Genomic DNA, 19,171 nt, shown 5'->3' with positions numbered 1-19,171 from the left:
TCGCGCATGCGCAAACTTGCCGCGCGTCCTGTGAGTGGTGGGAAGTTTCGGAGTGGGCGTGGCCACGTTGTGCTGACCCACTCAGAACAAGATGAGTCACTGCTGCGAACTTCCTCCGTCGCGTTGGGAGTCGCTGTGGTTTTGGTATTACATTTTGTTGTTCGTTTCTTCTTAATCTCTCCAGAGGTTTGTATGAAAGTGTTTTATGCTTAATTTGCTCCACACTGTTACCCCCCTCATGTGAACTAAATTATGGGAACCCAATAATCTTGTAAATCATTATAATGACAAGTCTAATTCAAAATAATGAACGAATAAGATAAGATAAGATACAGATAAGATACATTTATTGTCCCACACACATACACACACACGACATGCAAGGGGGGGAATTTGTTTTCTGCTATGACCCATCTGGTGTACACAGGAGGACACACAGAGCAGTGGGCAGCCATGCACGGCGCCCCGGGGCGCAGGTGTTAGGGGAGTAAGGTGCGTTGCTCAGGGGCACTTAGACAGTGGGGTGGGGTAGGCACTTTGACAGTGTGGAACAGATCCAGGTGTTGTCCAGGTGTTGTCCGTCCAGGTATGTTGTTTTTGTTGTCACTCCGTGGATTCGAAACAGAGACCACCGTCGGATTTGTTGCCCAGAGTCCAACTTTCTGCCACTAGTTAATCTCTCAATAACGACATAGTATCACAAATTACCATTTTAGTATTTCAAAATACATCTCGTAATTTCACTTTGCCATCTCATATTTTCCACTACCTCACTCTTATGACTTACTTGTTCATGAACATGACATTATCTCATAATCATGGTTTACAATCTCATATTTCGATATGCTATCTCATAATTAATACTTTTTAATCTCAATAATTTCGATTTGGCGTTCAATTGTTTTTCTTCCACAGGTTAAAACGAATTTTCTAGACCAAAAACAACCCATATTTTGTTGTATATAATGTTTCAAAAAGTTTATTTTCACCAAAAGTAAGAGAAAGTAGAAACACTGGTGACGAGAACAGGTCATTATGTGTGAATTCAGATTATTAAAAATATATTATCACACACCTCTCAGGCTATAACACATCCACACGGAGCACCTGTCCCATGTCCTCGGTTCCAGTCACTTGTCCCCTCGGTGTCTCCGCACAAACACAAAGTGAAGCAGCGGTTTAAGCAGAGTTTAATCCATGCTAACCCTGATTTCCATATGCAGATCTGTCTCTCCCAACAGTCGCTCTCGCCATCACACAATTTCTTGCATTCTAATGCATTATCTCATCTTTACCAATTCCCCCTCTTCCGCCGCACACCGTGGATGTGCTCGTTCTTTAGACCTACACGTCGTTATTTCTGCACGTCCAGTGTTGAGATGCACCGATAGAAGCGGAGGGCTTCTTTTTTTTGGCAAGCCCTCATTTGCACGTTTTATCACCGGGAGTCGGCGGAGATGATAAAAATGGACGCATCGGGAGGTTTTCAGTCATATACCGACTTCCTGCTCTGCTCTCAACAGGAGGCTACTCGTCTGTGAGGAAGCTCTGTCGTCTGGATGGGAGAGGTAAGTGCCCTTTTTTCCTGTTCCTACGCTACAACACACCCAGCTGATCCTGTCCAGGCACTGTATGCAGGGAGTGGGATTTGAACCTGCTTCACCCCCCTCCCCTCTCCCTCACATGTAGTCTCGTTTTAAAGTCTTGATGCTCTGGACCAGGTTGGATTTCCATGTCTGTGGAAGAAGCATAGTTCAAGACCCAGGAATGAGACTTTGATGACCGTAAACTGGATTCAGACCATCTCCTTATTATCCACATAAAGCATGTTAGAAGATGTCATGCTTATGATGGGACTTAATCATGTTAATAACCAACTGGTGCATATTTCAGGCTCCCTGATAAACTTGGACTATTTGTAAAGGAGAACATGTTGAAACCATCACTTACAGACATGTACAGAAAACACACACACACACACACACACACACACACACACACACACACACACACACACACACACACACACACACACACACACACACACACACACACACACACACACTCACACTCACAGACAGGTGTCTCCAATGCCTCCCATGTGTGCCTGACTAGCCCTTAGGGGCCTGGTGTTACCACTGTTAATATTATTATGTTTATGTTATGTCTGTGTTTCCTGTGGAGCCATGAAACAGACAAAGGTTTAACACACAAGTGAAAAATATAAACAATATTTAAAAAAATAACACTGATTGAGAATTAAATAGTTTAAAAATAAATATATAGTTTTAAACTTTTATCCAACAGTATTGTGTGTTCTTGTTTTTGTTAACTACTATGAATACAGACCTTGTAAACCTAATGGAAACCAAAGCCCGATCCTAATGAGGCTAAACTCAATTTCTAGGGTCCTGGTTAAGTTTATGGGTCAGATGTGAACTGTGGTTAAGTTAAGGTTGGGGTTAGGCATGCAGTGGTCATAGTGAAGGTTAGGGATAAAGTTTTGGTTTGGCTGTACACAATGAATGGAAGTCAATGGAGTGTCATAACAAGGATAGCTGTGCAAAAAAAGTGTGTACGTGTCTTTACACCATCTGCGAAGATATCAGAGGAGCTTGTGTCTATAACTTACCTGAAAACCCTGTAACTCAACACACTGGGCACCAATCTTTCAGCTAGAGACCTACAGCTGAGCGGTCTTGGTTTAAGAAGCTACCCCATCTTGGCAGATACAGGTTTCTTTACCTCCAGAGAGCCCAAAGAAACATAAGTTGTTTTCTATTTGTGATTGACTGACGGTCCCTGCCCTTGTATGTGTGAAAAAACCAATAGGTCCGAAATAACTGAAAACATCTGTGTCCTTGTGTCAAGACGTATAGAGACTTTAACTGGTTATTGTGGTACTGTGGCAATTTCTTTAGCCTCTAACCCCAGACCCAGAACAAGGCTGGTGGTAAATATCTAAAGAACAGCCGCTCATAGTGGATTCTTGTCTTGCTCCAGGACACTTAAGCCCAGCAAATGTCATGTATAGCATAAGAGATATTGGCTAGTAGAACAGACGCTAAAAAATCTTGTTTCACAGCAAAAATCTGTGGATGGTCTGTAATAGAAGAAAATTTCATTGGAAAAATGTGACATTTTGTTGCTAACTTAGCGGAGCATAAAGGCTGGAAACACAGGCGAACAGTGAGTCTAGCTCTGTCTCAAGGTTTTAAAGTCAGTGCACCAGCACGTCTTTGCTCTGTTTATAACAGCTTTCTGAGAAACTGGTCCCAAACATGAATATACAGCAGTTCTGAGAAATTTCAAGTAATTGGGCCAACCTTTGTTCACTCTATTTTGTATTGTGTTATGGATGGATTTATTTAATTTTTAATAATATTGGGACACGATCATCGTTTTTACAGTGTCTATTGCTGTGCCCAAGACCAAATTCATACTCTGGTGAGACTACAATTTCTCTTCTGTTTATTGTTAAGAGGTACACTTACCCATATATTAGACCCTCAAGCCCTTCCAAAATGCTCATTGAGCAGTGATACAATTATATTTTCATTTTGTTACGACACATACAATGGTCACAGTGTTTAAGCTTGACCTGTAAGTTTGCCTGCGGTAATAATGTGGACATTCTCCTACAACTGGTAGTTTGACCTCTGGAAATCCTGTACGATACAATTCCACCATTGGCTCCCCTTCTTTAAGGAGTGTAGTCAGAGGCCTATTATGACTTTGCATAATGAGTTACATTCTCTTTTTTCATTGGGTCTGCTTTCTAAAAGATCTCAGTATTGTACAGGGGAAAGTGGTAGTCCCTTTTATCTCTAGAAGAAAAAAAACCTTGTGGCTACAGTTTGATCAATTAAACTCTTGAAAGGGCCCCCCCTTCTTTTCATTCCTCTGCCTGAGAGGAATATAAAGTTATCAGTCTTCCCAAGCGATACGAGGACAGAAATAAGTAGTTTGTCTATAAAAATGTCCAGGTACTTTATCAGCATCCCAGAAGGCCCTGAGGCCCTGACACTGTTCAATGTAGCTCTCCTATACTCCGGTCTCATGTGCTCCCTCCTTCTCCCTCCCTCTCTCCCATGTCTACCTTGTCTCTGCCTGAGGCCCACTTTCTCTCTGGCTGCATGTGGTGTACGCCGCCAGCCCTGCACCTTAGCGGGATCGACTAGGGCTCGAGCCCCAAGTGAGGTTATTGATTTCAATCAGTGGCTTGGGAGATTGAAGCTGAATGATGCTTTAGACTTTAAACAGTGGTCAGCTGCACTGTTTGTTGTTTGGGGGGAGGGGGGGGGGGGGGGGGGCTGTCGCCGCAGGAGATGGCACTTTGCTTTTGACGAGATGTCAGATAAACAAACAAACAGCATTATATATTTAGAGGGAGAGATCTTAATCTTCTAGTTTGTTACTGGGTTGATTTCGGGATTAAAACGGCCCAAGTGGATCCAAAAAGCACAAAGACTGCAGACAACAGATGTTGCATATACTGTTAGTGAACAGACTCTAACTAATAATCATTTTCTTTATTGATTAATCTGTTATTTCTAGAACAAATGAAGTCCTCATTCTTAACATATAAGAAAGTAAAGTAAAAGAGTAAAAGTGAAAGTTAAGTCAAAGTCGGACCATTAGAACCAAGAAAACCAGCAACGATTCATATTTGTGAAGCTGAAACCAGACGATTTTGATAATTTTCACTTAAAAACGTATTTCAATTGCATCGAACAACAGAATATTTGTAATAATTTCCAGTTTGACTAATCACTATTAAACTGAGATTAACAGCTCTTACCATTTCGTTTATAGACACTAAACACATGGGGAAACAGGTTGTTCTACACCTTATGTAACTGCTCCATTACATTTAATATACACAAGTGTATATCAAAAAACAAGCTGACTGACACATACACAACAATAAAGGTTGGTTGCATAATGTGGGGAAAGGAGTGGGAGTTTAAGCAATTAATATGCTTTAATGTTTCATTCCTCCTGTAGCGCTCAGACTGTTTTTTCTTGTTTACTAAATACTGAGAAGAGTGAGGTGACAACTTCTTGTTCCATCATCGTTCACAGGAAAGTGCCGGCATAAAGACAGACTGATAAAGTTCCTCTTTTGCTTAAAGAGGGAAGTTAGTTCACACAATGAGAGCACTGCTGTTCTCATGCTCTCAGAAGCATTTGCATCAAGGCCAGGAGATTAAACGTGTGGGTTGGGAACCGGAGAGATTGCGCTGTCTCGCTCAAGGCCCCCGGTGCCAGAGTTCTAGCTTTCATCACACTGGGTGAAAGATTTCTCCTGGACGCTTCACTCTCTGTGGCTACAGGTGGGTGGCTCACATGCTGTAGGTGGCAGCCACTGTGGATTTCGTGCAAAAGTAGAGAGGAGGTGGCTGGAGAATTCTTTTTCAAAATTGCCAATGTTCATTACTGTGCGCTGAGATGCTAAGTCTCTCACTCATTTGGTGTGCTGGGTTTATAGTAGTTCAAATCGTAGGTGTTGCTGTTTTTTCCCCTAATATTTATATTTATATAGACTTCATTATAGAGAACCAATGGAGAGGGAGGATATCCAGTAGGATACTAATGCTTACGTGTTACTGTAATTTACAAAAAATAAATTATGACCAACATGTAGAAAGTATTTTATGATTAATTCATTTAAAATCAATCATGAGGTTCTCCAGCTTCTCAAATGTGATATTATATTTTTGTCAAATTGACATATGTTGCTCTTTTCTAACTTTTTATGAACAAAACTGTGAATTACAAGATAAATCAATCAGCAGATATATTAACAATGAAAATAATCATATGTTACACTTTTATCTACTATATCACGCAGTTTTATTGTTGGGTTTTCGTTAGGGTGTCGCAATTGTGTCCTCATAAAAACAAACATCATTATAAAATGCACCCATATGGTGTAAGACTGATAGTTCCCTGAAACACAGAAGATTTGATAAATTTGTAAAAAATTTTTTTGATGCAATTGAAACATTCACCACAAAAAGTCGTTTTCCTCACACTTTTTTTAATATTTTCTTAAGGCTCCATGTTCAGTGCAGTGGTGCTGGTGCTTGGCTGTTTGCTGCAGAGGAAACTGGTGACCACAGAGGGGCATCATGGGACCAATCGCTTCGTCCTCTATGCAGTGCATGTGGACGGTGGCATCGGAGCCGCCAGAACTCTGGCCGCACAGCACGGACTGGAGTTCATACAACAGGTCAGTGCATGTTTAAAACCCCAGTTATTCCCTCTGCCTATAATTTACACATTCAAAATCGGGTTACTGATAATTTCTTCTTCTCGAGAATTGTGATTGTGCTGACTTCTATTTCCTATTTGAGGGATATCTGACTTTCATCAAATTACAGCAGCCTTTCTGAATATTTCATATCTGATCAAGGACGTACAGACCAGGCTGTCGACACAGAGGGAAACGCACACACACACACACACACACACACACACACACACACACACACACACACACACACACACACACACACACACACACACACACACACACACACACACACACACACACATGCACAAATGAAAAGAAATATACATTTGGACCACACTAGACATCGGACAAAATAACAAATTGAAACTATATCGTCAACCTGACTCATTAGACATGATTATTGATATGCTGGTGCCAGCAGTCATATATATATATATATATATTTGAACATCATTCCAAAGTATGGTACATGACAAGTTACCTGGTGTTTGTTCAAGACTCAAGAGGCACTAAGATAAGACTTTATTGAACTCTTTTGTACATTGTTTAATCTCAGTTTGTGTCAAACTCTCTGGAACTAACACCAAACTTATGTTAATAAATACATAAATCCTGCACTTTAACTCTTAAGGGGCATTTTGTATTCTTCAGCTAGAGAGATATCATGATGTAATGTTATACGATTATCTTGCATATCGTTAATCGCATAATCTCTGTATTGTGATACTATTGTTATCGAGGGTTGATATCATATCGCAAACTACCTTACGATTCTCACCCATACACCCCACTGTACATGCACCCCAAACAGCTAACATAATGTACATATCCAGATACTGTCTTAGATTATGCCTGAGAGAATCTTCTCTGTGAGAAACGATGGGGTCTTTACCTATTTGGCTGAGTTTTAATCTTTCCATTTGTCACAAGAGTACATGTGATTTATCCACATCAATATTTTAAAGGTTACTCTGGTTGTTGAGTCTGAAGCTGTGTCAGCTCCCTCCCAAAAAAAACTGTTCTCAGCTGTGCTAAGGGCTCGGAGGGGGCTTGGTGGAATACAGTAGTTCTTCTATTTTTTGGCCAGAGTGAGTTCAAAGACAGGGTTCGAGGGTATAAGAGATTTTGAAATGAACATCTTCTGATTTTCTTTTGTGTAAGATTCACAGTCGAGATCTAGATTTAAAAGGTAAGGGCCCTTATGAATTGACATTTATTGCTGCTGTGCTCTGTTGAATCCAAAAGGGATCCTTTTTATTTTACTCCTTTTTTTCAAATGCAACGACTGACTTATCAACGCAAATTCTTCTGATAAAATGTACCGTGATTATTACTATGATTAAAAAAGGATCACAAGCCATCCATCAGAGAACATTTCAGATCCAACATCATACAGATGCTGTAACTACCTGACCTTGACTACACAGATTTTTACATTAAATGTGTTTTCTTAGTTCTGAATGTAAATTATATAGTCAGAGCCCTACAGGAGAGAAAAATGAGAAAATATTATAGCATCACACCTTCAGTCTCTAAGAGTCCCCCTAAAAGGTTTGAGTAGCACGTCTGTCATTTAAAAGCGTGGTCCACTTTGTTCTTTGTTGGCAGATGTGTGTCCCTGCATTGATTCTGCTCACAGCAGACGATCAAAAGCACTGTTTATTTGAACCCACTGATGAGTGATACTGGAGATGTGTGCCTGCGCTTGTGTTTTGACATTATTGATAAGAGTTAGTGGGGGTGTCCTCTGGCCTGGTGTGAGGCTGTGTGCAGAGTTGGCTCTGGGGAACGTGGACGCAAGCTCATTTCAACCTTGGCCCGGCTGCCTCTGCTGCTGCTGCTGCCGCTGCCTGGATCATGAATAAAACATCTCTTTGACCTTTATCAGAAGTGTATTGGACAGTCCACCCCCATCTCCGTCTTCCGCTCTGCCTGTCTCTCGCTCAGTGTCCCTTGCTCATTGCACATAAACACCTCTTCCTCTCTCTGCATTGTTTTCTGCTCTTTTATACTCCACTGACCAAAACAATCCCATTGCTTTATGCATTAACACAGCACGTAAAAACACACGTATTTCCAATAATAGTATTGTTGTTGGTTTTGTTAACTGGTGAAACAATTTTGCAGCGTGTTAGAAAGTAGTGACAGGATTCCGTCATGAGCATTTGTAGTAGTAAGCATGATTGTTAGTTCATAAAGGTGTACAACCCAGCAACACCATATCCTGAGAGCCTCAACAAACCCCCCCATACACAGCCACCCCCCCTCCAGGGCCCAATCTGCTGACTGGCTCCTTTTACCTGTCTGTTGCCAGAGGCTGATGCTAAATGTCACTGACACTCGATCGCCTTTGTTCAGTTAAACCTATTTTAATTGTGTCACCTGTGATTTGTGCCTCGCGTGTGGCAAATATCATCTATCAAGAAGAAGCTGCTGGCTCACAATTTTCTGTGATTTTTTTCCTTCTTTTTTTCCCTTGAAAACATTGAAGTGGAATGAAAAGTCTGACAAGCCCAACGCCAGCTTGGAGGATTGTGATGTCTGCTGGCATTCCAGTGGTAATGCCGCATGAGTGGAATGGGAATCAAATGTCTCCATGCTGGCACTCAACATATTGTTGGTCTCTTTGATTTAGTGTACAGCATCCAGGAAAATGTCATCGCGTCTCTCCATTGTGTAGACTTGACATATCCATTTTGCAACTGTGAAATACAAAGAAAAACAAAGCAAAATACCCAAGCTGATGTCTTAATGCCACATGGACAGATCTGCTGTGATGCACTGGATTTACATTTGCTTGGTGCCTCATTGGTGGCAGACACGCTGAAGCCTTTCCTGTCAGTCTATATACAGTATTTGTATATGTATTAAAGAGAGAGAGAGGTGATCTGTCCACATTTATTTCTCAATAACCATTTAAATATGGTTTCTCAACTTTCTTTTTACATTAGTGGCCATATCAACTCATTCAGAAGAAGATGCTGCGAGGTGGCACAACAAATTTAATACAGAAAGAAACCCATCAAATGCAGTGGACCTGGGAAGCTCATAATTATTAGAGCTGTGTAGCAGTGCTGGTGTGGATTCAAAGATTAGTGTCAAACAATGGTGAGTCTCATCTCCAGCCAAGGCTGTGGTGAAGTGTAATGCAATCACTGTGAGTCAGAGAGACGGAGAAGCTCTGACTATGCAGGTGATTGCAGCCATTATAGGTGCAGGGTTTCACACACGACGGCTGAGGAAAAAACAAGCTGATTTTCTCTTTCACGTTTTGCAACAATAGAACAACAGCACAGTGACTTGATATTACACGCTGACTTGAGAAAAAAAAGAAGATTCAGCTTGCAGCCTTCCTTACAATACAGCCGACCTAGTTTAAAATTGCATCACATTGTTCACAGGTAATTGTTCCAGTTTACTTAAAGTAAGCCAGATTAATCTATGTGTTGTATTGTTTTTTATTTTAGCTGAGTTCACTGCTTCAGAAATTACATTCCTCCGTTTTCGTGTGTGTTTGTGTGTGTGTGTGTTTGTGTGTGTGCATGTGTGTGTGCGTGTGCGTGTGTCTCTGTGTGTGTTTGCGTGCGTGCGCTCATACTTTTTGTCTTGAACTTTGACACCAGGAAGTCCCTGGTCTACAACCAATGGTGAAAGGCCTCCCAGATTCCCCTTCTCTCCAGTCAGGTGGAATACTGCCGACAGATTACCATATTATTACCATATCATTAGCATAACATTAACACGGCACAGCTTGGCTCGCTGTCTGCGGATGTGCTATCAGCTCATCGAGAGATTCAATCCCCAATCCGCTCCATGCTTCCCCCTCCCTCTCCTCCCCTCCACCTCCCGTCTCTCTGTACACTCGAGGTGTGTTTTCCATCTGAGTAAAGCAGATGTAATTGAGGTAGAGCACTGGATTTACCGGCTAAATGAAATCACACAAATGCTTCACAATCAGCCAGAGCCACTGTCGTACACATTCAAAGAGCTCCTTCTCTGAAACCTCATAGTGCTGCAGCCAATTCAGAATTTCTAATATCCTCTCAGAAATGGCCTCAGAGAGATGCCAAGCTATGTCAAGCCTTACTCTGGCTGGATTACTCTGGGCTGTGATGTTATGACCAGGTGTGTGTGTGCTCGCACGTGTGCACAAAAGGAAATAAGGCCGACGTGCCACCATCATCTCCGTGGCTCCTTCCTTTCCCCTTTTCTGTAACATAGGGCACCCAGGGGCGCCAAAAGGGACACCAATCCTCTAATGGTTGGGAGCGAGGGCCCATTCCATTAGTCAGGGGGCCCAGAGTTCACCACTGCTCCCCAGCAAGAGGAGGGTGGAGGGAGTGAAATGGAGGCAGGTGTTGGCCGGGGGCAACATAGAGGGCAACGCTGCACCAGCTGCATGCTGGGAAATACACATCTCCACTCCTCTGCCTATTTCTATTTCTTCATGCAGAGTACAGATGCACACACACCTTGTGCATATGGCACACGTATATATGCATGTACGCATGTGCGCACACACACACACACACACACACACACACACACACACACACACTGACTTCCTATCACCCGCTTTTGTCACCAATTTCATTCATTCCAGTAAGCTTTTCTCCATTTCCCTTATCTCTTTCTTTCGCTCTCTCAGCCTCGCACACTCATTCACTCATGCCTATCTCCATCTCTTTCATTTTCGCTCTCTCTTTGCTTACACCCCCATCGCAACCCTCCCTCCAGTCCCGCTCATACCTCACTCTCATTTTTAAATGCAGAGAGGACCGGACTGAGGAATATGTGGAGAAAATGTGGTTTCCCTCCCAGGTGGGAAACTCTGCTGGGAGGTGAGGGTAAGAGGAGGAGGAGGAGGAGGAGAGCACAAATTATGATACCACTCCCCCTCTTCCTCTCTCTCTCTCTCTCTCTCTCTCTCTCTCTCTCTCTCTCTCTCTCTCTCTCTCTCTCTCTCTCTCTCTCTCCCTCTCTCTCTCTCTCAGGACTGAGATGATGTATGGCTGCAAAGGCCACATGTTGGCCGTGTGATGGATTAAAGCACTTTGTAGGAAAATTACTGAGAGCGGCTCAGCACGCCTGATTCTAGCCCTTAATAAAACTCTCTTCAATATTGAAATGGAGAGAGAGAGGGAATGAGAGAGAGATAAAGAAGATAAAGGAAGATGTTAGATGAGAGCAGGGAGCAGTGGTCCAAGCACATAAACATGTCCAGACACAATGTTACATTTTGAGAGATATTGTAAAATGCTATGTTGCCTTGCTTTTTTGTTCAATTCCAAAACAACGTTTTGTATGGAATGAGAGCTATTTTCCAAAGTTGACAATTAGAGCGGTTGTTTGTTTGAAGCTTGGTGGAAAAACCTAATTTGTTTGTCGGTTTCTGCTGCGGTTTTTATTTCCATTTCTTAACCAAAATAACATCAGAGAAAGTTTTCAAGAAAATACAGAGTCCAGTTGAAACCTGTGTAATAGGATTCAGTGCACACCAGTTTTCCCAATAGCAGATGACTAGAATATTTGACTTCAGGTGGAGAATTAGTTTTGCAGTTGAAGAACTTTAATTCTTTGTTTTGCTTTGGAGGGTGGATTTTATTTGTGGGGGGTGGTTGTTTACTGAGGGTGTCTCATGATGGACAGAATTTATATTATAATATATAATGTATTCAGGCCTGTCGTGACTTGGATTTGACTGTAATCATCAAAATGTTTTCATTCTTTTATTCTTACTTATTCTTGTAATCAGATATATTATCCTTTCTCTATTGAGCATTTGTGTGATTGTGATTTGATGTGTTTGTTCACACCCTTACAACTTCTCATACTTTTGGCGTTTTGGGGGGAAATAATCATGTCTCAGTGCGTATCAATTCTTGTTTTGCTTGAATAGCAGCCACGTGTTATATTCTTTGCCTTGTTTGTCTTAATTTTAGTGATCTTGCCGCATTCCCAAATATGAGACATTTTGTTGCCTATAGAAATAATGGTACAGCAGAAGATAAGGTCCAGGCTGTAATATACTAGAATGCTTCAGTAAAATTTACATATTTAATCCTAAACTAATTATAATCAGACACGTTTTGTTTCTTTAAAAGGACTATAGACCCACCTCTCCTTCCTGGATTTCCTGCCAATAATGTAACCAACCAGGCTTAACTGCTCACCCCATTTAGCCCCTAGCGTACCCCCTCCATCACCAGGCCCTCCTCCCATCTCTCCTCTCTGCTTCTCCACAGTCAGGGCTGTGGAGGCCACAGCCCCTGTAGGGCTGTTAGTGTACACACCAGCTGCTGTTTTCTCCATAGGGTGGGCTGCCTCACGTGGCTCTCTCACACAGCTTCAATGACTCCTGATGTCTTGATGTTTGCTTTTGTTTTATCTTGCAATATTTTACTGTCTCCCCCCCTCCATTTGTCTTCCTCTCTCCTCTGTCTTTTTGTCTGTTTGAGGCTGTCAGCAGCAGTGGGGAATTCAACCTTTGTGAATGAAGTCCAGCTCTGCTGAAACTGGCACCCATCAGGATTGTGACAAAGCTTGTTATTAAGACCACTGCAGAGATGTAACAAATTTAAATATATATATTTTTGGACTGTGGTTTTTGATGGGTTACAGGTTGTGTTGCCACCAACATGAAGTGAAATTAAAACAGTTTACAACTAAATAATTGGATAATTAAACTAAACAAGTGATAGAACTTAGTTGAAGTGACTGGTTGCCTTTGTACCTGAAGTCAGGTGTTGTAGTGTTTCTTTTTTCCCTTAAAGTCTGTTGTTTCCAGGCACAAAGAAGCTCATCCAAAGATGTTGAAAATTCTGCCCCAAATGTAACTATAGGCCAAATATGACAATAGGAGTAGGACATAAAGCCTCTATCTATATACTGTATGTTAAAATTCCTGAACTTAAGGTGGGATCAAACAACCTGTAATTCTCTAACTTTATGTGAGTCTTTGGTGCTGGATATGTTCCTGCTGCTGTAAACAGGTGTGATGAGAGCACTGAGACTGGGAAGTTAGGAGCTGAACAAACAACTAAAACATTAGCTGGAAAACATTTAAACGCTGTGTTTAGGGAAGCTTAGGTGTTGGTTGAGTGTTTCATTTTGCATAGTTATAGTCACCGTGACAAAGAAATTTGATACATGCAGCTTTAAGTTTTTTTTTATGGCATAAAGAATAAAAAACAAAAAAGCAGAAGTCAATTGACAGTCATTTCCTTTTCTTTTGCTGTCTCACTATTATTTTTCTCTTTAGGTGTTTGGTGTGTGTGTCTTTCTGTGACCGAGGTAGCACAAACTGTGACTGAGCATAGCACAAACTGATTCAGACTGATTCAGCAAAACAACTTACATAAGTCTCCTCATTAACTTATTATCTTCTGCTGGCCACAGTTTCTCAGATGAAACATTTAACTTTCTAAATTCTTTCAAACATTTTCATTGTAAAATGAATTATGAAAGCATATGATAATGATTTCATCCTAAAGAATTCCTTGTGAAAAAAAGGATGAATGGTTTGACAACGTTTAAGGCAGAGAAAGCCACAGATCTTCATGAAGCTTCATGTCAAGTCACGTTTTTGTAAAAAATTACCTGAATAGAAATAAAAGAACACAAATACATAGAAATAAACTCAGTATAAAAAAAGCAGCATTAACAAACAAAACAGAACAATACAAATACAATATAATACCCACATCTCTTGCTGAGGTTCTGTGTTTACACAGTGTCTTAAAATCATCTTTATAGTGAGTTGTTTTGAATGTTGATTTTCGGCCCCTTAAGTCATGCACTGTGCAGTATGAGATTCTGATTTGCAGAGGGAACACAGACATTTTATCATAGAATCAGTGAAGAACAAGTGAAAACTAAAACAAAATGCATACGCAAGGAAAATGTGTAATAACTCAGTAATTAAATAAGTGTTAGAGTGGACTGAAAAAGACAGAAATAGATGACCTACCTATCATAATAGGAAAGTATACTGTGCTATAACAAGTGTGATCTTTAGCAACTATTTATCATTAAGGTTGTGTGATCAGCTATCACAGATTAATATAAATCAGCACATCAAATATACACTGACATATTTATGTTTAACTGTTATTCAATCCAGTGTCATGACATTGTCATGACAACATTCATATTTTTTTAACTCAAGACTATTTAAATATTTTCCCCGAAAGAAAAATCCCAATGAATCAAGTGTTGTAGGATGTAGAGGGAACCAGCAGAGTTGTTTTGAGACTTTAGAGAAGTTCAGTGTTTTGTATAGATATTAACTATTTTTTTAATTAAATTTTTGGTATTACCTTGATTTATGAAAAAATGTATGTTGTATATTACTTGTAATTTTTGTGTCTTGATCTGAAAGTAGTAAAAGAGTCAAATCTAGTTACAGAATAGACGTGCCAGGGAAACCAGCCAATGAAAAAGTGTAACACAAATAAATTTACTGCAGCTGAACCTGTTCCTCAGTGTTCCTGTACATTAGGTGCTAAAACTAACTGAAAAGCCACGATGAAATAATTAAAATTCAGTTACTTTAGTAATCTATTCATCTTCTTTCTAGTACACTTTTTCTAGTACACTTTTACTACATTATTAGTTGAAGTAAGCCATGGTAGTTATGTCTGCAGCTGATTCAAAAGGATTAAGACTTTTTTTTCCTTGATAAACTGGCTGCTGAAGTGTAGTTTGCATGTTCTTCCATATCCCTGTAGGTTTCCCCATGCAGATCATATCCCTCTGTGGCTCTTCAAACTGCTCATACAGTAGTAGATTAAGTTAATGCAACTGTTACATTATCCTATTGCATTATATATATTTTTGAATTACAGACACAGAACACTGAGGTTATTTCCACTGGTGCTTAAAGGGCACACAGCTGGTATTTTTGCCGTCTGCCGAGGTGGAACCTTTAACAGGGAAATGCGCATTATGTGAATAATTTCAAATGCACATCCCTCTGCCAATGGTACAGTCCGTATATTGCATTCTGGGAGTTTTTTAGTATATTCATTTATCAGTGATGTGGTTTTTGGACAGGAGAGATTCATTTAAGCTTAATTTTTTATGGAACAACGGAAATCACATTTTAACAGGACAATTAACAGGAGATTTGAGATACGATTTAATTGAAATTGAAAGGCTTTGTAAGTCTCATCAATTTCGTCTTCACCAGGGCTCTGGTCTGAGTTCCTGTGCCTGAAGGTTTGAAGTGTAGAGACCTCTTCAGTCCAATAGGGTGTTAGGTTAGGGGGCTGGGGGTCTGAGCACTGTATCACTGACTAATATATTATATCATGCATTAGAAAGTCTTGTGAAGAAGGTCACGATAAAGAAAGTATGGCTGTTCTGTCTGGAAAAGCTTTTTCACAAAAGAGGTTGTTGGTCCGTTTTTTTAGGATGTCTTCAAACTGGTAAACAGGTTTCATTTATAACAACATTCTGCAATACCCGAAAAAAATACACTAACAAGAAAAGATCTTACATGACAAACTCACAATCTGTATATACATTGTATGTACAATGGCTTCTGAAGTACTTATTTTTAGTTATTTAGTTATTTTATTCATTGTAAATTATATTGCTGCAAAGTGTGCTAAGTTTGAGACTTGCCTGAAAAGAGCCAAAGTTGTTATTACTGCTATAGGATCTTCTAAAGAACTGAATAATTGGTCGGAATACCTCAATAAAGAGATCTACATTTTTAATTCTTCATAAATTTGCTAAAATGTATTACCTCGTCAAGGAGGTTATGTTTTCAGCCATGTCTGTTTGTTGGTTGCTTTGTGTTTTGGTTGTTGGTTTATTTGTTAGCAGGATTAAGCAAAAACCACTGAAATGATTTCCACAAATGTTTGTGGAACGGTAATTTGATAAATTCGCAATTAGATCTATAATATGTGCAAAAAGTGAAAGGGTCTGAATATGTTCTGACGCCACCATAAAAAATCCATGTTTAGTTATGGTTGTGGACACATGTTGTAGAGTCTGACATGGTTTATACAGTATCTTGACCAATTCAAACCACACCATCAAACTGTTAAGGATAATTGAAAGGATAACCACTTCTTATAGGGATTAGGGGAAAACTGTTGATCCACAACCGGCCATATTTATCTTCTAGTCAGTTTTTGGTATACCTTGTCTCAACGACATAAAGGCTTCACATTCAGCAGCAATTTGGGATTCGTTGTTTTTAAGACCTTAAAAATACAACAAAAAAAACTTTACAGCGACAAGATTTTCCATCAATAAGCAATTATTTATTAATACAGTATAGCAGTATGGTAAATACTGTTTACACTGTTTATGGCTCCTTTGAAGAAGAGACCTACCTCTGACTGCGGCCAGTCAGGACGTCCTAATTTAGGCTCAGCGTACTGAGTTAATTGTGCAATGATTCTAATACACAGTATCACTCTGTGTGTGTGTGTGTGTGTGTGTGTGTGTGTGTGTGTGTGTGTGTGTGTGTGTGTGTGTGTTTGTGTGTGTGTATGTCTTTGAACACTCTCATGATTAGTGTTCTCAGTGACTGGCTGGCTGATGGGGTTGATTTGTCCGACAGTGCTGTGTGTCAGACAGCCTCAGCGACCGCACTGGAGAACATGAGTGAAGGAGCGGATAATTGATAGTGACAAGGCGCTCCCAGCCTTAATTGCTGCTGGTGAATTAGATTACCTTTTCAAAGTGCCTTCATTAGCAGAGGGAGAGCCATACCAATGGTCCCATGATTGGCCTCATATTGTTTTGCTGTGAACCTGCGCTGGGAGGCCACTGGATGTGTGTGTATGTTTGGGGTGGAGTGTGTGTGTTTGTTGTGGTTGGTTTGAAATTGCTCACTAATTTGTGCAGCTCTAGCTTGACTGTGTGCAAGTGCATCATATGTTACACACACATCCAGTGTCAATAATGTCAGGTTGTCAAAGTGACACGTTTAGCTTCAAGTGTTAATCTGTTTTTATGGGCCACTGGGTGCGTTGGGTTTGTGTGTCTGTGGGATTTTTGCTGCTACCCCAGTTCAGTGGACATGAGTCGGATGTTGCATTTAAACATTCAGTAGCAGTGTGTCTTTTCAGAAACAGTACCCTGGTTACTAGATACTAGAACTGTTTTGTTTGACAATGAAATAAATCACCATGTGCTGATAAAGACAGAGGGAGAAAGAATATTTAAGACCTGACCTGATGGAAATTGACTGAACATGACAGTGGCCGACTCCAAAATGCGCCATGCAAATATCACAGGTAAAGTCAGTGATTAGTCGTTAGCCATGATAAAGTGTTAGTCTGAACTTCCCACTGGTGTGAACATGAGAGAGAAACAGAGAGGGAGAGAGCGAGGACACTCTTAATCCTTTCACAGCCACAGGATCAGTACCATGGAGAGCGACTCAATGCATAGTCCCAACGGGGTCTGGACAAAATGACACCTGATATCAAAGTAGAAAGGTTTCTTAAATATAAATTTTCTTGTGGTTATTTTCTGTACTTGATTCAACGTTGTACAATGACCTTCTTTACAACATCCTATGTGAGATTTCTCAAAACAAATACAACTTAAAACAGCTAAGAAAAGGAAATGTCTCAAAATTAAGATGTGTTGTTTCTTTGCAAATACGGGCATCAACACACTTTTCTTCATGATCTCTCAAACACGATCTTTCTACAGATGCTACCACATTAACTCTAATTCTCAGAAACTTAGAAATGACAGAGAAAGAACATTTTCTGATTGTATGGATGTTATAAATTTAGTTTAAAATAATACAAATGATCCAATAATCCAGTCCAGGATAGAGACAGATTTGAGGAGGGTAGGGAATGGGAAAGGGGAGGAGAGGGAAGTGGGTGGGTTGGTGTTCGGAGAGTGGGGAGTCTGGTGTTTGTGAGAAAGGGGGAGAAGGGGATGAGAAAGGTGTGCTGGTTTCAGCCTGGAGAGAGACACAGTTGCTGTTTATTTGGAGTAGTACATTTGAAGAGCTCCAGCTTCTCTTCTTAGACCTTTTCTCCTAAATCTCCTCAATCCTGGACTCCAAAGCCTACCGGAGCACAATATGCTGCTCCTGTCAGTTATATCCTTCAACCTCTCCTACAGGTTTTGCTGTATGTGGCTTTTTTATGACTTTAGGAGAGGCCTTGCCACTGTTTTAAAAGGCCCTCTCTGATTTCTTCTGGACAGCTGTTACTTTTGCGTTCCCTTACGTCAGGTGCTCCAGCTGAGCACCGGAGGAGTCTCCCTGAGCTTCTTCAAGTCGTGTTTCTTTTACAGCAGGGTTTCTGTGCTGGAGCCCAGTCTTAAGTTTGAGGGCCAATGTCTCACCAGCACTCAGCTTTTCTTTAAGCTGCTTTGTTTCCATTAGATGAACCTTCTCCCTCTGCTTCATGGCTGCCTCCTCTATCTTACTCATCATGGCAATGAATCTCCACTCTTCAGCTGCTACTTTAGAGAAAGATGTATGCCGGTTATAAAGGGCTTCTCCCGGCAGTTGTCTCAAATGAGATTTGCTCCTCTATCTCTCTGGATTTGTCCTGTTGGACAGTAGACTTGAATTTGTCTCTACTGCTGTACATCATCGCTCTGTGTTTTATCTTTTGAAGGTGCTCCACAATTATTATTCTCTGTATTTGTGTGCTCTCCAGTTTTGACTGCTCTCAGCAGTGGCTGTGTCCTGAGGATATGCAGAAACGTTCAACCATAAGAACACCTCTGTGAACCATTTGCATCATAGAAAGTGTGACGTAACAGTAAGATCAGAGCCACAATTGTAATTTTGCATAATGTTCAAAATGTTATTCCTGTCAGTGTTTGTTTTTAATTCGTTATTGAACAGATAGCACATTTCAAACACTTTGACAATAAATGGTAAATGCTCTGTATTTATATGGTGCTTTTTCTAGC

At 40.5% G+C, this 19,171-nt stretch overlaps 1 protein-coding gene across 1 annotated transcript in view; it reads left to right on the top strand.

Annotated features, from left to right (window-relative positions):
- The first annotated feature begins 5,147 nt into the window (after positions 1-5,147).
- LOC128450082 (furin-like protease kpc-1) overlaps positions 5,148-19,171 on the top strand; it is a 161,698-nt gene continuing 147,674 nt past the window's right edge. Inside the window, exons 1-2 of the mRNA XM_053433529.1 lie at positions 5,148-5,336; positions 6,060-6,235. Coding sequence (XP_053289504.1) covers positions 6,065-6,235 — 171 coding nt within the window. The 5' untranslated portion in view covers positions 5,148-5,336; positions 6,060-6,064. The remainder of the gene's footprint in view (positions 5,337-6,059; positions 6,236-19,171) is intronic.

Source organism: Pleuronectes platessa, chromosome 10 (genome assembly GCF_947347685.1).
Source record: "Pleuronectes platessa chromosome 10, fPlePla1.1, whole genome shotgun sequence".
NCBI classification, from domain to species: Eukaryota; Metazoa; Chordata; class Actinopteri; order Pleuronectiformes; family Pleuronectidae; genus Pleuronectes; species Pleuronectes platessa.
Note: the sequence above shows the minus strand (reverse complement) of the source record. Positions and strands in the feature narration are given on the sequence as shown.